Consider the following 21,313-nt stretch of genomic DNA (forward strand, 5'->3'; position numbering starts at 1 on the left):
TTGGGCATGCAGTTATTTATGGGTTGATCCCAGGGAGTAGAAATGAGAGGAAAGAAGGAAAAGAAGGAAAAGCAGAATAAGGATGCATTATCAAAGTTGATGTGGGTAACAGGAGCTCAAATATGCAAGGACTTCCTGAGCAGCATACAGATGGCCTCCTAAGATGTTTACTCAGAGGTCTTCAGGTGGAAGTCCTCTAATGCAACTGCTTTCATCCCCAGTGGTTGACAGTTGTCCTCAGGAGTATGAACTCTCTTCCACTGTGAGCTGAGCATGCTTGTGGTCTGAGTGAGCTCCCTCAGCATCTGTAGTGTCAGAGTCACTCCAGGACAGAAGGCAATTATCCAAGAATCACTGACCATGAAGTGAATCAAAGCCCAACCAGGATTCTACCCAATCTGTGGCTGAACTCAGGCATCAAGTTGAGAGGAAGTGAGGCGGGGCTACAACAGTCTAACTTTGTACTGTTCAAGCCCATTCATGCCCTACATTAAGTCTACTGTATCTGAGCCTTCAGGCGGAGAAGCAGCTACAATCTCTGCAAAAGATGTCATATGGAAGAAAAAAAAAACAAAAAAACAAAACAAAAAACTACTGTTCCTGCAGCTGCAATTGATTCCAATTGATATTTATCATCTATCTCATCCACCATACATTCTAACATTCTAGATTTCCCACATTCAGCACTTGTAATAGTTTGTTTACCTAGGAGACATAGACTTTCAACCTTTAGTTGCCTTACCCTTAGCTGACTAAGTGGTACAATTGCCTTTTCATTGTTACTAATGGGCATGGAAGTAATCAGAATCAGAATCAGTGGATCCCTGAATTCTAGACAGTCTTTCTTGCCTCCATTATGTAACAGCTTTCAAGTTCTTCATGGTAATTAAGATCAATTACTCCACCAATATAATAATTCTTTTCTTTCCTGCTGGTCCACCAGTGGGTAGAGCTCAAGCAGATGAGATAGTAGCTATACCATTAGATTCAGTAGAAATGTTTCTTGGTATAACATCCCATAGTAGAATCATTCACCATCAGGAAGCTGGATTTTTAATCCAGGAAACTAAAATTTGTGGAGATGAGAAGCAAAAATTCTACAAGTGGGTCACTGGAAGTAATGGTGAGAGGGACCAGCCTTCAGCATGGGGGAGCCCTGGCACAGAAGCAGCACATGCTTGAGATGAGATTGGCAGGGGGAAGTGAGTCCATACCTGGGGTGAGATGGACAGAATATGAGTTGGGGGCATCAGAATTATCTGCTCCACCTCAAATTAAAGTAACGTTTACCAATCAGCAGACCAGACTGAAAATTTTGAAGTGATTCGATGGACATTATTTTTCTAGTTTTTACTTCTGAGGAAAAATATCACAAAACTCCCTGATGTAGTTCTTAAAGGCATCCAGATGCACTGTTATTTCCAAGTCCCCAACTGCCCCCCAATTCCCTACCTACCTACACATCTCTATGCAGTTCCAACACTAATGTTAGCCGTAAAGAGAGGAATCATGCTAAGGATGTTGATAGAAACAAAAACATTAGAAACATCATTTTTAGGGTAGACTTTGAATGAAAATAGTTAATTAGGCAAGCTGGCTTTTCAATAATCTTTATTTCTGTTTTTATCACAGCAAAGACCACCAGACTTGTCACCTTATGAATATCGAGCTATAGCTAATTCATACTACAGCTTTAGAAGCTTAAATACTCACAATCCCAGGGGACTTTATTTCCCCTTGACTGTCCTCTATGTTTACTCTACTGTCCTTTGTTATGTGGCATTTTCTGTTTGGTTAAGTGTAAGCCAGTACTTCAGATGGAATGTGGTTTTCTAGAAGGACATTTATATAAGGATCTCCACAGAGAAATACAGACCTGGCTAAGATGAATTTGGAAACAACTAGAATCTGTCCTTTGCATCAGTATTTTTTCTTCGGGTTAGAGAAGTAGAAGGGCAGACTGATCATTTCTCCGGAAGCCTTGAGGCTGTGAGAAGCTAAGAATAAAGTAAGGGGGTCCCTCTCTCTCTGGGGAGCCAACACACCTGATTTGATAGTCAACTGTTGTGGGAGAGACCTGTGGGGCCTGCATCAAAGCCTGGGATATCGCTCATGAATGCAACCAGCAGGGAGATGGAGAAATCTTTGCAATTAGAAATCTTCGAGCTAGCTTTACTCATCCTCCTCAGCTTTAAATTCATCCTACCATCCCCTGACATGATCCTCTGCTCCAGTCAGCTCCCCTTCCTCATCATGTACTCTCTGAACTTGCTTGACCCTCTCCCACCTCCATGACCTCTTTGCTCAGGCACTTTATTCCACATAAAATATCACTATTCACCAGTTCCAAGCCCACTCTCTCTCTAGAGCAGCTCAGGTAACCCCAGGAGACAAGCAGTCTTCCCTCATCTTGCCTCCTGGACCAATTGTATCACTTCTTTGTTTGCCTGTGACTGTGCTTACCTTTTCTCTTCCATTACTATTTTATTTTCCATGTATTTTAATTATTCACGCGAGTCTTCTTTATACCCACATAAAGCAAAAACAGAGTGCTCTGTTTATAATAAATGCTCAACCAATGTCAGATTAATGGGTTGAAGGCTTAGTCTTAGATGATCCCAGACCCGTCGTCTCAGCCTCCAGACTGTGTGGACAGTCAGTCAGAGTAGTCAAATGATGCCCTGACTTGTGGTACAAGTACCAAACCACAGTCACACATCCTCCCACGGGTTCCTAGCTTCTATTTCTCAAAGGCTTTTTAAGTTGTCTTATGACTGACCCCTATCTACTCATTCTCATAAGTTGAGCTGCTGAGTACCGATTTCTGTGACCCACCACAGGTTTTTTCCAGAAATCAATGAATCAAACAAAGACAGCCCTGAAATTCTCGGGGTGGGTGGTTCTCCGATGACCCTAAAATGGATGACTGAGCATCCTAACTTTCTATCAGAAATTAAGGAGCAGTGTGACGGTTTTCCTTTCAAAACAGAGTTTATTCTGCTCAGTCGGTGGTTGCATTTTCATTAGGAAACATACAGTGAGACTGGAGCCCAGATTCGTATAGGGTTGGCAAGAGAAGCCCTTCTAGGAAGCCTGGCAGTGAAGTAGTCAAGCATGCAGGCTCTGAAGTCAGATGGGCTTGAGTTTCAAATCCTCTCTGCTACCTAGGCTTTGAGAACTTGAGCCACCCTAGAAGTGTCCCTTGTCTTCCTTTGTTGAATGAGGGTAAATAATGGTAGCTACTTTACAAGGCTATTGGGACTATTAAGTAAATTATACTAACAAAATCTCTAGCACTCTGAGAAGATGGAAACAGGAAAAGAAATGGCACCTTTTGCACGAGGCATGGCTTCCTTGTGAGTAAGGATGAAACAAATTGCTTTCCCATACAGCATCACATCATTGTTAAGTAGCATGCAAGTATTAGAAAAACAGTTTAGAAGAATATGTATTAGGATATAGACTAAGAGACCTGAAAATACAGTGACTCAAACAACACAAAAGTATATTTCTCCCTCATGCAATATTCAGAGCAGGTAAGTAGCTATATTCCATAAAATCATTCTGTGGTCCAGGTTCATTCCATCTTTTTCTGCCATTCTCCAGAGTGGTATCCCCCGTTGAATTGTCAAGGCTGGCTCACTGCCATATCCATGTTTCAGCCTTCAGAAAGGAAAAAGAGACATATTCAGTGTTTTAAAGCCAAAACTCAAAAGACCCATCCTCTGCTTGAAATGAATTTACATGTCTAGCCACACCTATCTATATGGGAGACTTAGGAATGTAGTCTCTGTCCAGCTAACACCTAGCTAACACTAGAGAAGAAAAGCAGAATGGATTAAAGGAATAAGGGACAGTCTGCCACAAGGTAACTGCTGACAAGGAAGATAGGGGTAGGTGGACTAGGTAGACGGTCAATTCAGTCCAACAAATGCTTACTGACACCATTCATGTAGGTTGGCTTTATAGGGGATTCAGAGGTGACTTAAATAAAGTCTTTGCACTTCAAATACTTACAATCTAAGCAGACTGGTGTTCCACTGGATATTAACATTAGAAAAGTCTTCAGGGACGAATAAGCTTTTGTATGTGAAAAGGACTATGAGGGAACTGGACAGGACAAGTGTCTGCATAAAGGCCCTGAGGTAGGCACTTTTCCTGTTGTGGGAACAGTGAGGTCCCAGTACTCCCTGACTCATGGTATTACATGCGGCAAGAGCTTAAATAGCACTTCCTAGGGGTGAAGAGATGACTGTAATCAATATGGATTATGCATTGAGGGATGGTAACTAGACTTACTGCGGTGATCATTTCACAGTATGTACAAATATTTTTTTAAATATATTTTATTGATATTTTACAGAGAGAAAGGGAGAGAGATAGAGAGCTAGAAATGTCGATGAGAGAGAAACATCGACCAGCTGCCTCTTGCACACCCACTACCAGGGATGTGCCCGCAACCAATGTACATGCCCTTGACCGGAATCGAACCTGGGACTTTTCAGTCTACAGACCGACACTCTACCACTGAGCCAAACCGGTTTCGGCCGGTATGTACAAATATTGAATCATTATGTTGTACACGTCAAACCAAATGTAATGTTGTATGTCAATTATACCTCAATAAAAATACTTTTTTGAAGGATGGGTTATCCAATATATGGATGAGCCAGGCTTTCTACTCCTTTTCCTCCTTAGTGTTCCACACTCTCTTAGACAGAGAATAGTATCTATTGAGCCAGAGCTTTGGATCAGAGAGATATGGGTTTGCAATTTCAGCTTAGCCACTTGCTTAGCAGTGATGACCTTAGATAGATTATTTCTCATCTTTGAACTTTGTCAATTCTCAAATGAGGGGCTCAGATTAAATGATGTCTGTGCCCTTCTCAGCTAAAACTGCCTATGGTTCTCAGGAGGCACTATGTTGGGGAGGGGAGGAAGAGGACAGGACTGGACCTTTCCCCCTGAGCAGTGTTTCCAAGTTTTTCTGTGTTTATTCTGTATAAGTTACTCCATGTGTTTATTCTATATAAGTTACTCCATGAGGCAGACTTCAGTTTATGGAAAAGGTATAGCTTATCTTGGGTCCACTTCCTTCTCCCTGCAGTTAACCCCCCCCCCCCTCCTCCAGCCCTGTCTTTGGTCAGCCTGGGCTCTCATTCTAACCTTTAGATATTCAGAGCTCTCCTTTATAAAGTTTTCTCCAGGCTCCCAAATCACTTTCTCATCCACTTCTCTACTAAACTCATCTTTTCCACAGTGCCAGGAACTTCATTAGCTGTGACAAGGAAAGGGGCTAATTATTGTAATTTTCAATGACTAGGTTTTGTATATGAATACTACTTATAAGATTTTATTTTTTCCACAGGGCCCTGTAATTCTTTGATATTTAATAATGAATGCATATAGATTCTAAGCACCATGACAGGGAGACAATTTTGGACTGAGAGACTACCTTACTGGAAAGATAAAGAGAGATGATGATGATGATAGGTAAACAGGTAGGTAGGTAGGTAGGTAGGTAAGTAGACACATAGATAGAATATGATACATGTGTCAGAATGTTGCAAAGCATAGAATCTAGAACAAGACAGCCTAGATCATATCTCAGTTCTGACACTTGCTGTATAACTCTGGGGAAACTTCCTAGGTCTCACTTTCTTTACCAGTAAAATGGGGTCGTAGTGGAGTCTGCCTCTATGGTGATTATGAGGAGTGAATGAGCTAGTCTGCACAGGGCACATAGAAAGTACCTAGCGTGAATTAGATGCTCAATGCAAGTTGGCCATGTTGGTTATAACCCACTCAGAAGGCCAACTTGTTGATTTACCTCTGAGCTACCATGTAATTGTGGTGCTTTTCCTTCACCCAGGTGAGATGGAACCTGAGATCCCTTCAACTTGGCTGCTTCACATTATCATCCCTTCCTTCGTCATTGCGTTAATATTCATAGTTGCAATGATAATCCTAAAAAAACAATGCTGCCAAAAGCTTTCTTCAAGAAAAGGTAGGTGAGTTTTATTCACAGTAACCATGTGGACTGGGTGTCTGCAGTGAAGGGCTCTGCTTTCGCCACTGGCCTCACGCTTCCTGGTTTCACACCAGATCCACTCAATGGTTATGGATTGCTTTGGGTTTGTCCTGATGGTCCCCCCCACCCCCACCCCCCAAAAAAAATGGCTCTAGTCTTCAGTGAGCTGAAACTCTTACACTGACTATTTTAAAGGAATATTTTGTTTCTGTGGATGAAATTGTTTGCTTTGTTCTTTGAGCCGAGAAGTGCCATCAGCCTCATGAGATTGGTGTTACTTTGGCAATGTTGGACAGCTATGTGGTCAGCATTCACTGGTGGAAAGATGCCAGGATCTTTTCTAACAACTCCTGCAGCTCTCATCTCTCCTTGCCTCATTCTAGATATGAGCTGGGCTAAACCCGCCCCTTACCCCCAGGAATCTGAATCTCCTGGTGGGGTAAGAGGAGGAGAAAAGTGTGTGAGGTAATTTGGGGGTGGGGAAAGCACCTGTTTGGTGGTTCCCTGAGGTCTTTCAGCAGATCCTCACTCCTACTGTGCCAGCCGGGGACAAAGCATGCCTGCAGCCTTGGAGCCTTGGCCTGAATATCTGCAGTCTCATCTGGTACTTCCCTAAACTATCCCTTTGTCAGCACCCAACCAGCTCCTCCCAAGATTGAGACACAGCCTTGTCTATAGAAAAAGAAATGTCATCTGGGAGTAACTCGATAGAATTTGGGGTGATCACTATTTGAGGATTGGGTGATGTTTACGTGGCTGTTCTCCCACATTTACAACCTAACTTCTATATTCTCATCTGTCATGAAATATTATCATACTCTATTTTTGCCCATTGCCCTCTATATGTATTAGCTTGGGTTATATTTAAAACCCCTCTAAGGTAGACTTGAAAAAACTATTGTCAAAGAAGGAAAAGGGAAGAAGGAAGAAGAGAGAAATAAAAAAGAGAGAAATAACAAAAGTGGAGGGGAAGGACACTCCACCATAAAGAGGGAATCACAAGTTCTTGTTAGACAGAACTTTGACTAAACAGTCAAAGTTCAGAGGATCTGCTGAAAGACCTCAGGGAACTTTGACTGTTTAGTCAAAGTTTAGTCAAACTTTGTGACTGCAAACCTGTGACCTCAGAGTTGTGGCAAAAGCAGTGCAGTTCATTAGAATCTTACCTTTATACCAAATTTCCAGACCTGGGGCCTGAGAACCCTTTGAGGGTTCTCAGGACCCAGGTCTGGAAATATGGTATAATAAGAGCCTTCTGTCCTTATTCCCTTTTGGAGAATAAAGTGGAGTTATACTCAAAGGTAGAGCAGGGGGAAAATCCTCCCCTCATCTCGATCTCCAGAGTGAGTGAGGACATCAGTAGCTCCTGGGTGCAAGGCTCAAGCACCAACTGTAGTGGAAAGATTTTTACTAATAAGGGCTGAATGAATAAATTTGCAAATGATTCCTTTTTTGTTTATTTGTTTTTAATGAAGCTGAGTGAAATCATGGTTGCCTATATAATAACCTCCCTAACTCTTGTGCATTGGAATATGCTTTCTTACATAGGAGATATGTGGATACAAATGTAGAAATGTGGTGGCCATGCACACAAACTCACGTATCACAAAAAAAAAAAAAAAAAAAAAAAAAAAAAAAAAAGGTTGAGAATAGCTGGTTCTGTGGATAGAGCTTTAAACCAAAGTCAGGTTAGGTGTGGAGCTGGTGCTATTATTTATTGGTTCTATGGTCTTGCACGAAATCACCTAACTCCTTTGAGATGATTTTTCTATCTGTAAAGTGGGAAGTGACCTGGGAATGAAAATTTTGCAATTGATTAACTGAATCTCACTGCCACTACCAAGGTTCAACCTGGACTAGGGCAGAACCCTCCTCACTCATCTCCCTGCATCCACTCCTGCTATCTCCAATATGATTGATTTTCACTTTTAGCTAGCATGGGCTTTTAATTTCTCAAATCTATCATGTCTCTCCTGTTCAGATCTCTTCCATGGCTTCACCATGCTCACAAGGAGTTGTGACTCATGTATGCAGCTTTATATGGGACCACTATCACCTTTGTTACCCGAGCTTTAGACATATAAATTACTTTATTTTTCCTTGTCCACCTGAGTTGGTGTCATTCATTAGGTCTCCACTAAGCTGTCACTTCATCAAGCCTCCCCTGACTCTGCCCCCTCACCACACCCATTACATTAAATCCTCTTGTCAGGTGCTTGCCTAGTGCCTACTTCTCCCTCCAATATATTCAGCACACAAGTACATGGGACCTATTTTAATAGCTTGAGCTAAAAATGCAATTGCATCTCTTTTCAGTTTCCAATTAATTTCTCAAGCCACTGTCCTTCCCATCTTAGCAAAAAGTCCAGTGTCTCCTTCTTACAGTATGTACTTCCCCAACTCCCACAAACTGCCAGGAGGCTTACTTAGCCCACAGGGCCAGTGCTGCTTCTGAGAAAGCTACTGGGGAACTGGGTCAGTTCACCAGAGAGCCCTGGTTTTAAGCTACTTCTGTTTCTCCTCCTGCCATGCAACATCCCTGTTCCCTCCAGGTGTCTCTGTCCACTATGCAAAGGTCCCCTTGCTGGTCCAGATCCCCACACAGACCAGAGCAATGCAGGATGACAAATCTCCTGGCTCCCCTCACATGTTCTGGCCTTTCTCACAAAGCAGGACCCTCAGGGGCTGGTTGGTAAGGGAGAGGGCCTTCCTGCCTCAGCTACAGCTGTGTGTAGCCAGCCTCTTCTGCTCTCGAACCTTCATGTGGGACACCAGTTCCTGACTTCCTTTTCTGGAATAGTTTTTTGAAGTTATATAGCTGGGCTTGAACTTCTCAATCTATTGGAGAGATTCCATTTTAGTCTCTTTCTGTCCAGAAAGCTCCTCGGCTCCTCAACACATTTACCCCCTTATGCCTCAGTGACCAGCTCTGCGCACTGAGGTTTTTGGGGAGGGCAGCCGTTGTCAGTCCATAAAAAGTTCCCCCCTTTACCATCCCCCACTAAGAGGGACCATTCAACAGATCAGTGCTCCAGGGTGATATTGACATTATTGTAAAAATAATGTCAAGTTCTGTATCATCTGCTAGTCTATAAGTTTCATAAGTACAGGGGCTATGTTTCTCTTATTCACCAATATATGTCCAGTATCCAAAACATTACCTGGCAATACAGTTCTTCAAGAAAACTTTAACATTGAACCTACTATATGCAGGTACATAGGCTAAACTTCTCTGTAAAATATACTAACCACATGTGTTTTTTAAATTTAAATGAAATAAAAACTCAACTCTTCAATCATATTTTAAGTGCCTAGATATTTCAAGGGCTCAGTAGCCATATGGGTCTGAATGGGACAGAGCAGATATTACTTATTTCCATCGTTGCAGAAAGCTCTATTGGACAGCATTGTGCTAGCCCCTTTGCAGTTAATTTCACAAAAACTGCTTGAGGCAAGGAGTAATGTCTACTTTGTAAATGAAGAAACTGAAGCTCAGAAAATATTTTTGAAGTTATATAGCTGGGCTTGAACATAGATCTGACTCCAAAACTTGTGGCCCTTTGTTGCAAACATGCTTAATAAAAATTGGCTCTATCTGAATACATTTTACATTATAATTGTCTTTGGGCAATGGGGAAAAAAAAAATCTCAACTCACAGTACTTGAGCAACTTGTTCATTGACTTGCTGGGCCAATGGCAACGCCAATAAAAGAATCCAGCAAGAATTGTGAGCTATCGAGACCAGATCTCCAAAACAGGTCTCTAGGTTTCTATTTCTCGAACTCTCAATGGTAAAGAACAATTTTGTTTTTTTTCAAATTTCTAATATGTTAGAAATTGGTACTTTTATAATATGTATATATGAAAAAATTACTAATAATAAAATGGAAGAAAAAACACAGACATAAAGCAATAAGCCCAATTCTTACAGGAGTCAATAAATATAAAATGACATTTGAATAAATATGTTCTGAAATATAACCTAGTAAAATAATTACTATACATTTTTCTAAATATTTACAGGTTGGATGGGGTGGAGTCTCAGGGAATCACCAGGGCAGGGTGAACAGTGTGAAGCCAGATTGATGGAGACTCGGATATGGAGCCCACCTTCCAGCTCTGTAGGGGCCAGGGCTCATCAAAGATACAGCTGTCTGGGAGAAAGCTGTGCCTCTAGCCCTTGCCCTGACACCACACAATTCAGTTCCTCCCAGTATGTTCCTCACATGCCTTTCAAGCTGCTGCCACAGCACTGGAGCCCAGAGTGAGAGACTCTGAGTAAGTTCGTGCATGGACCCTTTAAGGGGAACTGCATGAGACTCCAGGAACCCTCCATCTCCCTCACCCTCAATCCAAGATGATTTTCACAGCCAGAAGTTATGGGGACTTCCCTTTCTGGCACTGGAACCCTGGGCTGGGGAGCCTGGTACGGGACTAGGACCCCTCCTCTGGGGTACCTCAGCAGCAAGATATCCCTCCCAATCTTTATCCGCCACATGGAGGTGTGGGAGCAGCACATTCAAAGTCTCTTCCCCTCCTGCTAGGATCGATGTGGCTTCTGCTTTATATCTTTAGTTATAGGACTTCTGTTCAGTTAGATTTCAGGTAGTTCTCAATGATGGTTGTTCTCTAGTTTCACTGTAATTTTGATGTGGTTGTGGGAAGATGTGAGTCCCACATTTACCTACGCCATCATCTTGACCACTGGCCTGTTTTGGATTGAATTTTTTTGTTCTGCCATCTTTTGGCCTATAAACAGAACAATTTTCTCATTAATTTTATTCCATCACTGGGATTTTTCTTTTTCAGCCGCAACAAAAGGTTGTCACCACAAACAGGAGGGAAGTGAACAGAGCTATGAGTAGTCACGATTTTTCTTTTTCATCTCTTTTTCTCCCCCAGCTTGAATTAAGAAATAGCCATTATGCTATTAATGCATAGAGGATAACTGAATAATTTAAACGTGTTCAGAATCTTCCTATTCAATGGCATTTCAGCTAGTTGTTTTCTAGAACTTGCATTGTTCTATATCTTTGTTGGAGAACAAAAATGGTAACTCTGTACAGCTACATAAGTTGTGTAGCCTTCAGTCTGCCTATAAGGCTAAGCAATGCTGGGGAACACTGCACAGGGCATGTTAGAAACATGGTTAAACTTTAATAGCAAGGGGTAGGTATTCGGTTTTGATGCAATCAATAGCCATTGTTTTTGCAACAATTGTTAAGTACTTGGTGAGGACTATGGGTCAAGGATAATGCTGGGGGAATAGAAATCTTTTCATGAGGTTGACAAGCTTGGAGCTAGAATTTGTAGAAGAGAAAGGGTATTATCTGGAGATCGGGAGAAGTTAGGTTGCTGAAATTATTCAGTTTGGTTGGATGAAAAGTTTAGAACTGGAACAGCATTGTGCTGGGTGGAGACTGACAGGCCTGGCTCATGTTGAGGACTGGGTATTTTTAGCTTTTTTGGGAAAGTTGCTTTCCTTTGTAATCTAAAAAGCACATGTGACACTTGAGTTCACCAAAATGATGATAGGAACATCACAGAAATTTCTAAATAACTTTGCATCAGCTACTCAGAATATTCACAGCTATTCATTTTAGAATTCTGCTGAATATATCCCCCAAATCCCAGAAGCATCAATTGTGAAAACAACCCTAGGAAACCCTAACAGGGTCTGTGTCTAGCTTACGCATAAGATATGGCAGCACATAAGCACAAAATATAACTCAAAAGAGTAAAATTGGCCCCTGTACCTTCTCTTCCCCTCCCCCCTCCATCTCCCTGAAAGCCAGTTATAAAAATACATCCTGCACAGCCAGCATGGATCAGTGGTTGAGCATTGACCTATGAACCAGGAGGTCATGGATCGATTCCTGTCAGGGCATATGCCAGGGTTTCAGGCTCAATTTCCAGTGTGGGGCATGTGGGAGGCAGCTGATCAATGATTCTCTCTCACTATTGATGTTTCTATCTCTCTCTCCCCTCCTTTCTGAAATCATTAAAAAATGTATTTTTAAAAGGCACATCCTGTGACTGTGCACTCTTCCATGTGCACAGAATCAAGGAAACACATGCAGCACAGGCTGGACTTGAGGTCAGGTTACACTGAGCTTCTCTGACTCAGCAACAAGGTTTTCTTGACTCATAAGTTTCAACACTGAAACTGAAATAGCCATTTCCTGAGAAATCCTTCATTCCTGTAAATTGGTCTACGTGGCCTACAGTGGGTTTCTATGGGAGAGGCCCTAGCATTTCATGAACTTGAAGTCTGTATAAGTGACTTCAGTTGCTCAGCATAAGAAGTAGTGAAAGGCCTGACAGCAGAGGTGGTCAACTCAGGTGTGCACCAGGGCCAGGCAGGTGATGAAGTGGGTGGAAAAGGCCTAGTTTAATCAAATAGGGAGAGTGGGGACTGTGTCAAATCAGAGAGCTTATTCTCTGTCAAGGTAAGTACTAGCCTAACATTGCTGGAGAAGACAGCCAGGTTTTTAAATAAAATGCCCTCGTTATTTAAAAAACTATTTCAAATACCAAACCCACCAAACAAAATGTGCCCATGGGCTAATTGAGCCTGTCAATGACCAGTTCCCAAAATCTCTTTTCTAGCTAGAGAGTAATGAAGACAGAAACATTTGAAGAATTGAGAAATGCTCAAAGGCCTCCTGTCATTCCTAAATCTTTCACCAGATAGCCTGTCACTGGTCTGAATGTTGCACTATTATAGAGCAGCTTCTTTGGATTAACAGGATAGCATGACCATTTTTAACCAATATATCTCCTTATAAACAGGGGGGAAACAAACAAAAAACCTCACACCCTCTTAATGGTATCTAAAATTCAAAATAAAGTAACTATCTTAATCATAAGTCAAGTGAAAGAAATGCACCTAATTCTGCTCCACCAACCTCACCAGCCAAGTACAGTCCCCTGTCCTCTGCCTTCTAATGGGGAGAAGGGAGAGCCTGGGAGGTAAGGGGGTGATGCTCCTCCTCTCTTCCTCACTCCTCCCTGGCACTTACTTGAGAATATGTGGTGTGATGTAAAGAGGTCAGGACCACATGCAAATATGTCATAGAAATCACACATAGGAATCTACCTGGTACATTTAATAGCAACAAATTAGAAATACGTAATAAAATATGAATCAATAGGAGAACAGATGAAGAATGCTTTTTCAATAATTAAAATGAAAGCACCAAAGCTAGATGTGTTTTTGAGATGGTTAAATCTGAACAATATAATTTTGAGAGGAAAGACACATCGCAGAAAGATATAGACAACATGTGGCCTATCATAGAGATTTTTAAACACATGCAAACAACCATTAAGTAGTGTTTATGGAAACAGTCATGTGAAGTAAAAATAAAAAACAGCACAGGAATTATAAACACCACATTTAACCTCCTAAACTGGGTAGCAGAGATACAGATGTTCCATTGTATTTCCCCTTTACTTTGCTTTATGCCTAAAATATTTGTGTTTTTAATCCTCACTCGAGGATATGGGTTTTTGTTTGTTTGTTTGTTTGTTTTTTAGAGGAAGAGGAAGAGGGGTAACAGAGGAACATCAATTTGTCTGCCTGGGGATCAAACCTGAAACCTTTCTTTTGGTGTACAGGATGATGCTCCCGCCAACTGAGCCACTTGGCCAGGGCCTGAATTATTTATTCTTATACAAAAGAGCTTATAACTAAAATTCAAAAGATTTACATTCAGGTTTTTCTGTGAGCTACATACAGAATCTTTTTTAAAAGAATATTTTTATTGATTTCAGAGAGGGAGGAAGATAGAGCCTACCCACCCTCAGTCGATGCTTTTTAAGTTCCTCCTCTATAAAGTTGCTCACCAACAATTAACCCTTTATTGAGAACTAATATAACATTTTAGGTAATATTTACTGGGAACAAGGGGGATCAAGACCTGGAGATATTGATTTTGGGAATAGAAAGAGGACAGGTCTGGGGCCCAGTGTTTAAACAGCCGAGAAAATCTGGTACCTGTTGTTAGAGGTGAAAGGATCCTCAGGCTTCTCCAGAGAAACAGAGCCACTAGGAGAATGGCAAGTATGAAATCCATAGGGCAGGCTAGTAGGCTGGCAATTCAGGTAAAAATTGAAGGTGCAATGTGGAGTCTGAAATCTGTAGAGCAGGCCAGCAGTCTGGGAACTCTATTACAGTCTTGAATCAGAATTCCTTCTTTTCTGGAAAAATCTCAGGTGTTGCTCTTAAGGTCTTCAACTGATTGAACAAGGCCCACCACCATTATGGAAGATAATCTGTTTTTATTTAAAGTCAACCGATGGTATATGGTAATCAAAATAACTTCATAGCAACATCTAGACTAAGTTTTGAGAGAGGGAGAAAGAGAGAAACATCAGTGTGAGAGAGAAATATTAATCAGTTGCCTCTTGCATTTACCCCAACCAGAGATCAAATCCACAACCTGGGTATTTGCCCTGACCAGGAGTCAAATACGCTACCTTTTGGTGTACAAGATGCCACTCCAACTAACTGAGCCACATTGGCCAGAGCTGTCATTTACTTTTAAATTGTTTTTGTTCTTATCCTGAGAAGACAAGTATTGGATTTAGGAAAACTGGGTTCTCAGGACCAGGTTATAAACATTAATGTCCTGTATTTATTAAAATGCCATATATTTATTAAAAGAAAATAAGTGTATTAATTACAGCATTTATGTTGGGTAAAAGCTTATAGGAGTAACATCTGCATTTCCCAAAGTACTAACATAAATTTCTAGAAAGCAGGTGAGGCTCTTCCTCTTCCCTTAGAAAGTGTACTTTCATTAGGCATCTATTAAATGAGAACCACTCTATTCATTTTATGTACCAACTATAACCAGGGCCAATAGTTTTTATAAACAAAATCTTATTGAAACAGAGCCATGCTCATTGCTTCTATATTGCCCTTCCTCCACCCAGCACTTACACCCCTTCCACTGGCTTGACAGCAGAGTTTAAGAATTCCAATAGGGACTTTATGGGATATGTATTCTAAAATTTTTACAATCTAGCCCTTTACAGAAAAAGTTTGCTGACCCTGACCTCGAGGTTCTCCCTGGGCTGTACTTTCTCCCATAGTCAATGTACTTGTTCCTGTGTTAAATGGTCTAATGCCACTCCTACTCCTACCTGAGCTATCTAAGGAGAGATCCCCACTAGGATGGGGCTCAGCTAGCTCAAGGCTCTCACTCTCCCATACCCATTCTCTGCCATTACAGCTCTGCCTCACCCCCAAACTACCATGTTGGGACAGTGTTGAGTTCCAGCTGTTCAAGAGCCATCCTGGGCTCTCATGTCCTTACCTAGCATAATCTTGGGAGATGGAGTTTTGGGACTTGTCCCAAGCATGTCCATCGCCCTTACTTCTATAATACAAAGAGATTATTCAGATAAATATTTTCCCTTTCTACTTTAGCAGGGAAGAGCTTGTAGGTTTTGCTTCAGTGACCAGAGACTGAAGTGAAATGTGATTATTGTGGGAGTGCCCAGCAGGGCTCAGAGGCTCTGGTTTTCCACTCCATGGCTCTGCCCATAACTTTCTGGGCAACGCTGAGAAAGGTGTTGCCTGTTTTTATTCTTGTGGAAATCCAGACTTTTAGAAAGGCCTTCAAGACCTTCACTTTGTTATTATAAGAGAAAAAGACTCAGATAGTCTGACTGAAGAAATAGCTTATTCTCACCTTTGTCTGTCATGGATGTGATGGTCATTAGTATTATTTCACACATTTCCTGGATGTCTTATTTTTGTATACATTATGGGTTTGCACTTCTCTGTAATTAACTGGTAAATTAGGTATGGTCATGTGACTTGCTTTGGCCAAGTAAATGTAAGCATAAGTGATGTAACACACACTTATGTATAAAAGATATAAAAACTAGAGTTTGCTTTGCCATATTTTCTTTTTCCATGTGATATGATAACCAACAACACTTGAGCTAGTGATTACTATATCAGCCTAGGTCTCTGAGTAGTTAACTACAAATAACAGAGCACCCTGATGACTTGCAATGGACATGGAATATAAGCAAAAATATATCTTTGTTTATTATATTGGAGTTGTTTGTTATTGCACCAAAACTAGTCTACCCTAACTTGATATAACAGGGGGAAACTGGAACCTCTACTAAGTAAGTATATGTTACCATTTAAAATACTGTTTCTGAGAAATTAATAATATGGAAAATGTTTTCTATATAATAAAAAGAAAAAATAAGATATGAAAATGTACTATATTATGAATGCTATATTTTAAAAAGGTGGTTTTACTATACCCACTATAACGCTTTCTTCCGAAAACTTAAAATAAAAACATTAAAAGGTCCATAATTACTATCTTTATATTATGGAACCTTGTATTATTTTCTTCTTTTGTTTCCTGAATTTCTCTGTGTTTTAATGCATTTTTAGCTGTCCCAAAGTATCACTTTTAATTACACAGGGATGTTTGCTAGATGAAGAACTAACTTTCTGAAGTTCTTTTAACCACCCCCTCTTACCTCTCTATATCCCAGTAGTCGCGTGCATTGCATAGAACTCTTCATTGGATCCTTGTCAACTTTGTGGAGGGAAACACTATACACTGAGTGGCCAGATTATTATGATATCTGAACACATAATAATCAGGCCACTCAGTGTGCACAGGGGGTAGGGGTGTCCCCCAGCCCAGCCTGCACCCTCTCTAATCTGGGATCCTCTCACAATCCAGGACTGCTGTCTCCCAACCGCTTAACTGCCTGCCTGCCTACCTGATTGCCCCTAACCACTTCTGCCTGTCAGCCTGATCACCCCCTATCCACTCCCCTGCCAGTCTGATAAATGCCTAACTGCTCCTCTGCCTGCCCGATTACCCCTAACTGCCCTCCCCTGAAGTCCTGGTCACCCCTAACTGCCCTCCCCTGGCAGCCTGGTCACCCCCAACTGCCCTCCCCTGCAGGCCTGGGTTCCTCCTAACTGTCCTCCCTTGCAGGCCTGCTTGCCCTCAACTGCCCTCCTCTGCTGACCTGGTCACCCACAACTGCCCTCCCCTGCCGGCCATCTTATGGCAGCTATCTTGTGTCCATATGGAGACAGCCATCTTTGACTAAATGGGGGTGGCTATCTTGTGTGTTGGCATGACAATTTGCATATTACTACATATATATATATATATATATATATATATATATATTTTTTTTTTTTTTTTTTTTTTTTTTTTTTTGAGACCTGGTGCATGAATTTGTGCATGGGTGGGGTCTGGCCAACCTGGCCAAGAGAAGAGGACATGGGCAGTTGGCTGGCCTGCCTGCTGGTCGAACTTCTGGTCAAGGGGACAATTTGCATATTAGCCTTATATTATGTAGGATATACACTGAGTGGCCAGATTATTATGCGTTCAGAGATCATAATTATCTGGCCACTTGGTATATGCCCTTTCAATAATACTTACCAATGTCTTAGTTGCCTTTCAAAGATTACTAGCCCAGCCAACCTGGAAGGGGTGAATACATACTGCAAGGATGTACAACATGAGGTGACTTGCACAAGGTCATCTTATAACTGAGTGGTAGAACTGGAGCTAGAATGCATGCCACCTGAGCCCTTGTCTATGGCACACAGCCCTTTCCATTTGTGTAAATTCTTCTTGAGCTAATCTTACTCGCTTGGCTATGGGGCCCAGGGCTTCTTGCTCTAATACAAGTAACCACGCTGTCAACCAGTAAACTGTAGTAGCTGATAATGATACCAAAGGTAAATATTTTGCTTTCTTTAAAAAAGATTTATTCTAGTCATCAAGCTGTGGTTTGTGAGAGTTTATAGACCTGACTTCCTCGTTTTAGAGGTAGTGACATGTTAAGGCTAAGGGATATTAAATTACTTTCTTTAAGGATATAATCAGAGAAAAACACAGTGTCTTGTGATTCCCAGTATAGTGCCATTCATTCATTCACTATCAAAAGTATTAAATTTCTGCTATTTTGCATCAGATACACTGTGTAGGAATTGAAAGAGTGAAATAAGTACAGCATTAGTTATCCAAGATTAATAGAGTATTGGAGATAAGGTACTAAAACTGTTATTATTGGTCCAAGTTAAAATTAAAATAAAAGAGATCAGCTTTTTGTATGCCCCTTGGCAACTGACTCAATCTCTATGTTTCTGGGGTTTTTTATTTTATTTTATTTTTTATTGATTATGGTATCACATAATTGTCCTCATCCCCCATTCCCATCCTAAACCCCTCCCTACAAAAGCCCCCACCCCCCTGTTGTCCATGGCCACTGTCTAGGCCCATATGGATGCACACAAGTCCTTTGGTTGATCTTCTATGTTTTTGTTTGTTTGTTTTTGTTTGTTGTTTTAATGAGCTTCTTATCTAAACAGAGGAGACGTAAGAGATACAGCCAAGAAGCAAGGAGACCTGGATCATCAGTAGGAAAAAGCATGTGATCCAAGTTGAAAAGAGCCAGGAGTGAGATAAGAGGAAAGACTGTTGGGAGCATTATGAGTCATAAATTCCAGGCAAAGGAGATTAGGTTATTTTCAATGGGCATGATGCCTCAGCAGTTCTCAGAAGGAAAGGTTAGAAAGGGTAATAGAGCAATTTTATAAGTTTTTACTATTTACAAAGACATGAGTACGGTTAGGGGATATCAGCAAGGGATATTGAGCACTCTGGAATTAGCAAAAGCAGGGAACAGTTAAGCATCCCTGGGTCTGAAGGAGAAAAGGGAAGGTGTAGTTACCAGAACCCTGGAGAGGACAGCAAGAGCAGGGGACACCCACAAGGTGCTATAGCCTTTGACAGAGGGATGAAGTCGACCCTTAACCTGTCTGGGAGGTTGAAGAGGAATGCATACCCTAACTTCACTCTCCCCACTGAATCTCCTTTCTCTCCTATGCTGAAGGGAAGAATGGGATGGAAGCCAGTGACATAGTCTACAATGTCATCCTCCTAGGGCATGAGCAGGAAAGAGCAGTGTGGAGACTGAGTCTCTAGGAACAAACAGAACTATCTGGCACAGTGGGGAACTTCAAAAGACTCTGACTAGGGAAGCCCCATGAACTACACTGCAGTAGCACTGAGCTGTCTTCAGCCCAGAGAATGGAGGGAAGAAGGCTCTTACAATAGATCTGCACAGAGAGACTGAAGACTTGGACTAGTCTAGGACAGTGGTAAGAAGATTAAAAAGAGATGTTTTGAACCATGCTGACTCCAGATAGATGAGCTTTTTATCCTGAAGTATTTTCTCACTTCAATCTTTTTTTTTTTTTTCTTGAGAATTTCTATTTTTCCTAATCAGAAAAGTGATTTTCCTGTTTATGGACTTTTCTCCTCAGATTTGAACGTGTGATCTCCGGAGCTGAGGTGACTTGATGGGACATCCTCAAGAAGCCTCTGGACTCTGAACGAGAATCCCTTGGCCCACAAAGCTTGTTTGCACTTTTCAAATGCCCATATATGACCAGCACTTTAATCAGGAGACGACAACAAGGCTAGGCAGCTCCTGGCCATTGTATGCTCAGAGGACGGCAGGCAGCCCACCTCATCTGGCTCTCACCTCTACAGCCTGTGACTGAGCAAGCACTATTGCACTTTAGAAAATGACCACATTGGATCCTGGACCCCAGTTCATGTTCTCAGGCTCCTTCTTGCTGTCAGAGTAAAATCAAAGGGAATTATTTTCCCCTAAGTTTCCAAAAACTTCCCAGAGCGGAGATGATGGAAATCTTTAGTTACAGAAATGGACAGATTGCCAGTAATTTTTATCTATAGGAAAAGGCTATTGAAACTATCAGCTCACAGACAGGACTTTCTACAGAGTCAAGCCATTTATACTTACTGGAATCTTGAAAGCATTTAAGTAATTCTAATCCACAGGAAGCATTTAAGTACACAGAGTGGCCAACTACAAATCATGGAGAAAAGCCAGTGAGTATTTTTGTGAAGTCTAAATCACAAAGCATTTATTTGATCTGTAATCCTATATAATAAAAGGCTAATATGCAAATCGACCAAACAGCAGAACTACTGGTTGCTATGATGTGCACTGACCACCAGGGGGCAGATGCCCAATGCAGGAGCTGACACCACAACCCCCACCCCCACCCCCCAGTGGTCAGTGCACTCCACAGGGGGAGTGCCACTCAGCCAGAAGCCCTGAGCTGAGCTCACGGCTGGCGAGCACAGTGGTGGTGGTGTGAGTCTCTCCCACATCCATGGCAGTCAAACATCCCTCAAGGGCTCCCGGAGTGCAAGAGGGCTCAGGCCAGGTTGAAGAACTCCCCCACATGCACGAATTTTGTTCACCGGGCCTCTAGTAACATAATGTTGAGTGGTAGTTTTGTTGTTATTTTAACTACATCTTTCCTTCCAAACATTCTTTTGGGTTATTGTGGGTTTTTAACCTTGGAAATCAATTATATACATTTAAAATTTCTGACATACTAATATGCTGTGCCTAAAAAGATTTCAGATGAGTAGCCATATGGTCAAAGCCCCAAAGGAAGGCTCATTTCCTGGTTCTCTATATGACTTTTAATTTACCTTTTCACTGGCTCAGTTTCTAATTCTGGGATATGGTGGTGATACCCACTAATCAAGGTCTTTGATTGTTGGCACTTTAGAAATCCTGTGGAGGGAGGGTGGGGAGAAGGGGAGAGAGATCAACCAAAGAACTTGTATGCATGCATATAAGCCTAACCAGTGGCCACGAACAACAGGGCCGTGAGGCCATACATGGGGACCATACATTGGGATGGGAATGGGGGAATGAGGACAATTATGTGATACCATAATTAATAAAGACATTAAAACAAAACAAACAAAAAACAAAACTGGAAGAATCAGGACCAGGGAAGTTGAGAACTAGCTATGCATCTCTTCCCTGGAAGTCTCAGGGCTAGATTCTTTACATGGTCTTCCTCCGTGGGCTACTTTGGGCTTCTTCGAGTGAACAAAGCGTAAGCTGTATCACTATTTATGGCCCAGTTTGAAAGTCACCTAGTGTCACCTGTACCGTATTCTTTTGACCAAAACACACTCAGTTTCAGGGGGAGGAACACAGACCCCCACCTCTCAATGGGAGGGGTGTCAGCCAGATTGTAAGAAGAGCATGTGGGATAGAAGATATTGTAACCATTTCTGGGAAATAGAATCTGCCCCATAGCAACTCCATCTAATTTTTTCTATGTAATTTTTTTATGACCAAAAAGTTTTTAAATTATGAAATATATCAGTCATACAAAAAATATAATGAACACTTTTTTATTTACCACCTTG

General features: G+C 41.5%; 1 protein-coding gene across 5 annotated transcripts in view; it reads left to right on the top strand.

Annotated features, from left to right (window-relative positions):
• PDCD1LG2 (programmed cell death 1 ligand 2) overlaps nt 1–20,042 on the top strand; it is a 68,969-nt gene extending 48,927 nt beyond the window's left edge. For 4 of the 5 annotated variants that reach the window (XM_045580184.1, XM_045580185.1, XM_045580183.1 and 1 more), the window contains exons 5-6: nt 5,873–6,007; nt 19,372–20,042. In XM_045580184.1, coding sequence (XP_045436140.1) covers nt 5,873–6,007; nt 19,372–19,385 — 149 coding nt within the window. In that variant the 3' untranslated portion in view covers nt 19,386–20,042. The remainder of the gene's footprint in view (nt 1–5,872; nt 6,008–19,371) is intronic. The other variant, XM_045580186.1, reaches the window with a different exon arrangement.
• The last annotated feature ends 1,271 nt before the right edge of the window (nt 20,043–21,313 follow it).

This window comes from Pipistrellus kuhlii, unplaced genomic scaffold, assembly GCF_014108245.1.
Source record: "Pipistrellus kuhlii isolate mPipKuh1 unplaced genomic scaffold, mPipKuh1.p scaffold_m20_p_12, whole genome shotgun sequence".
In the NCBI taxonomy this organism is placed as follows: Eukaryota; Metazoa; Chordata; class Mammalia; order Chiroptera; family Vespertilionidae; genus Pipistrellus; species Pipistrellus kuhlii.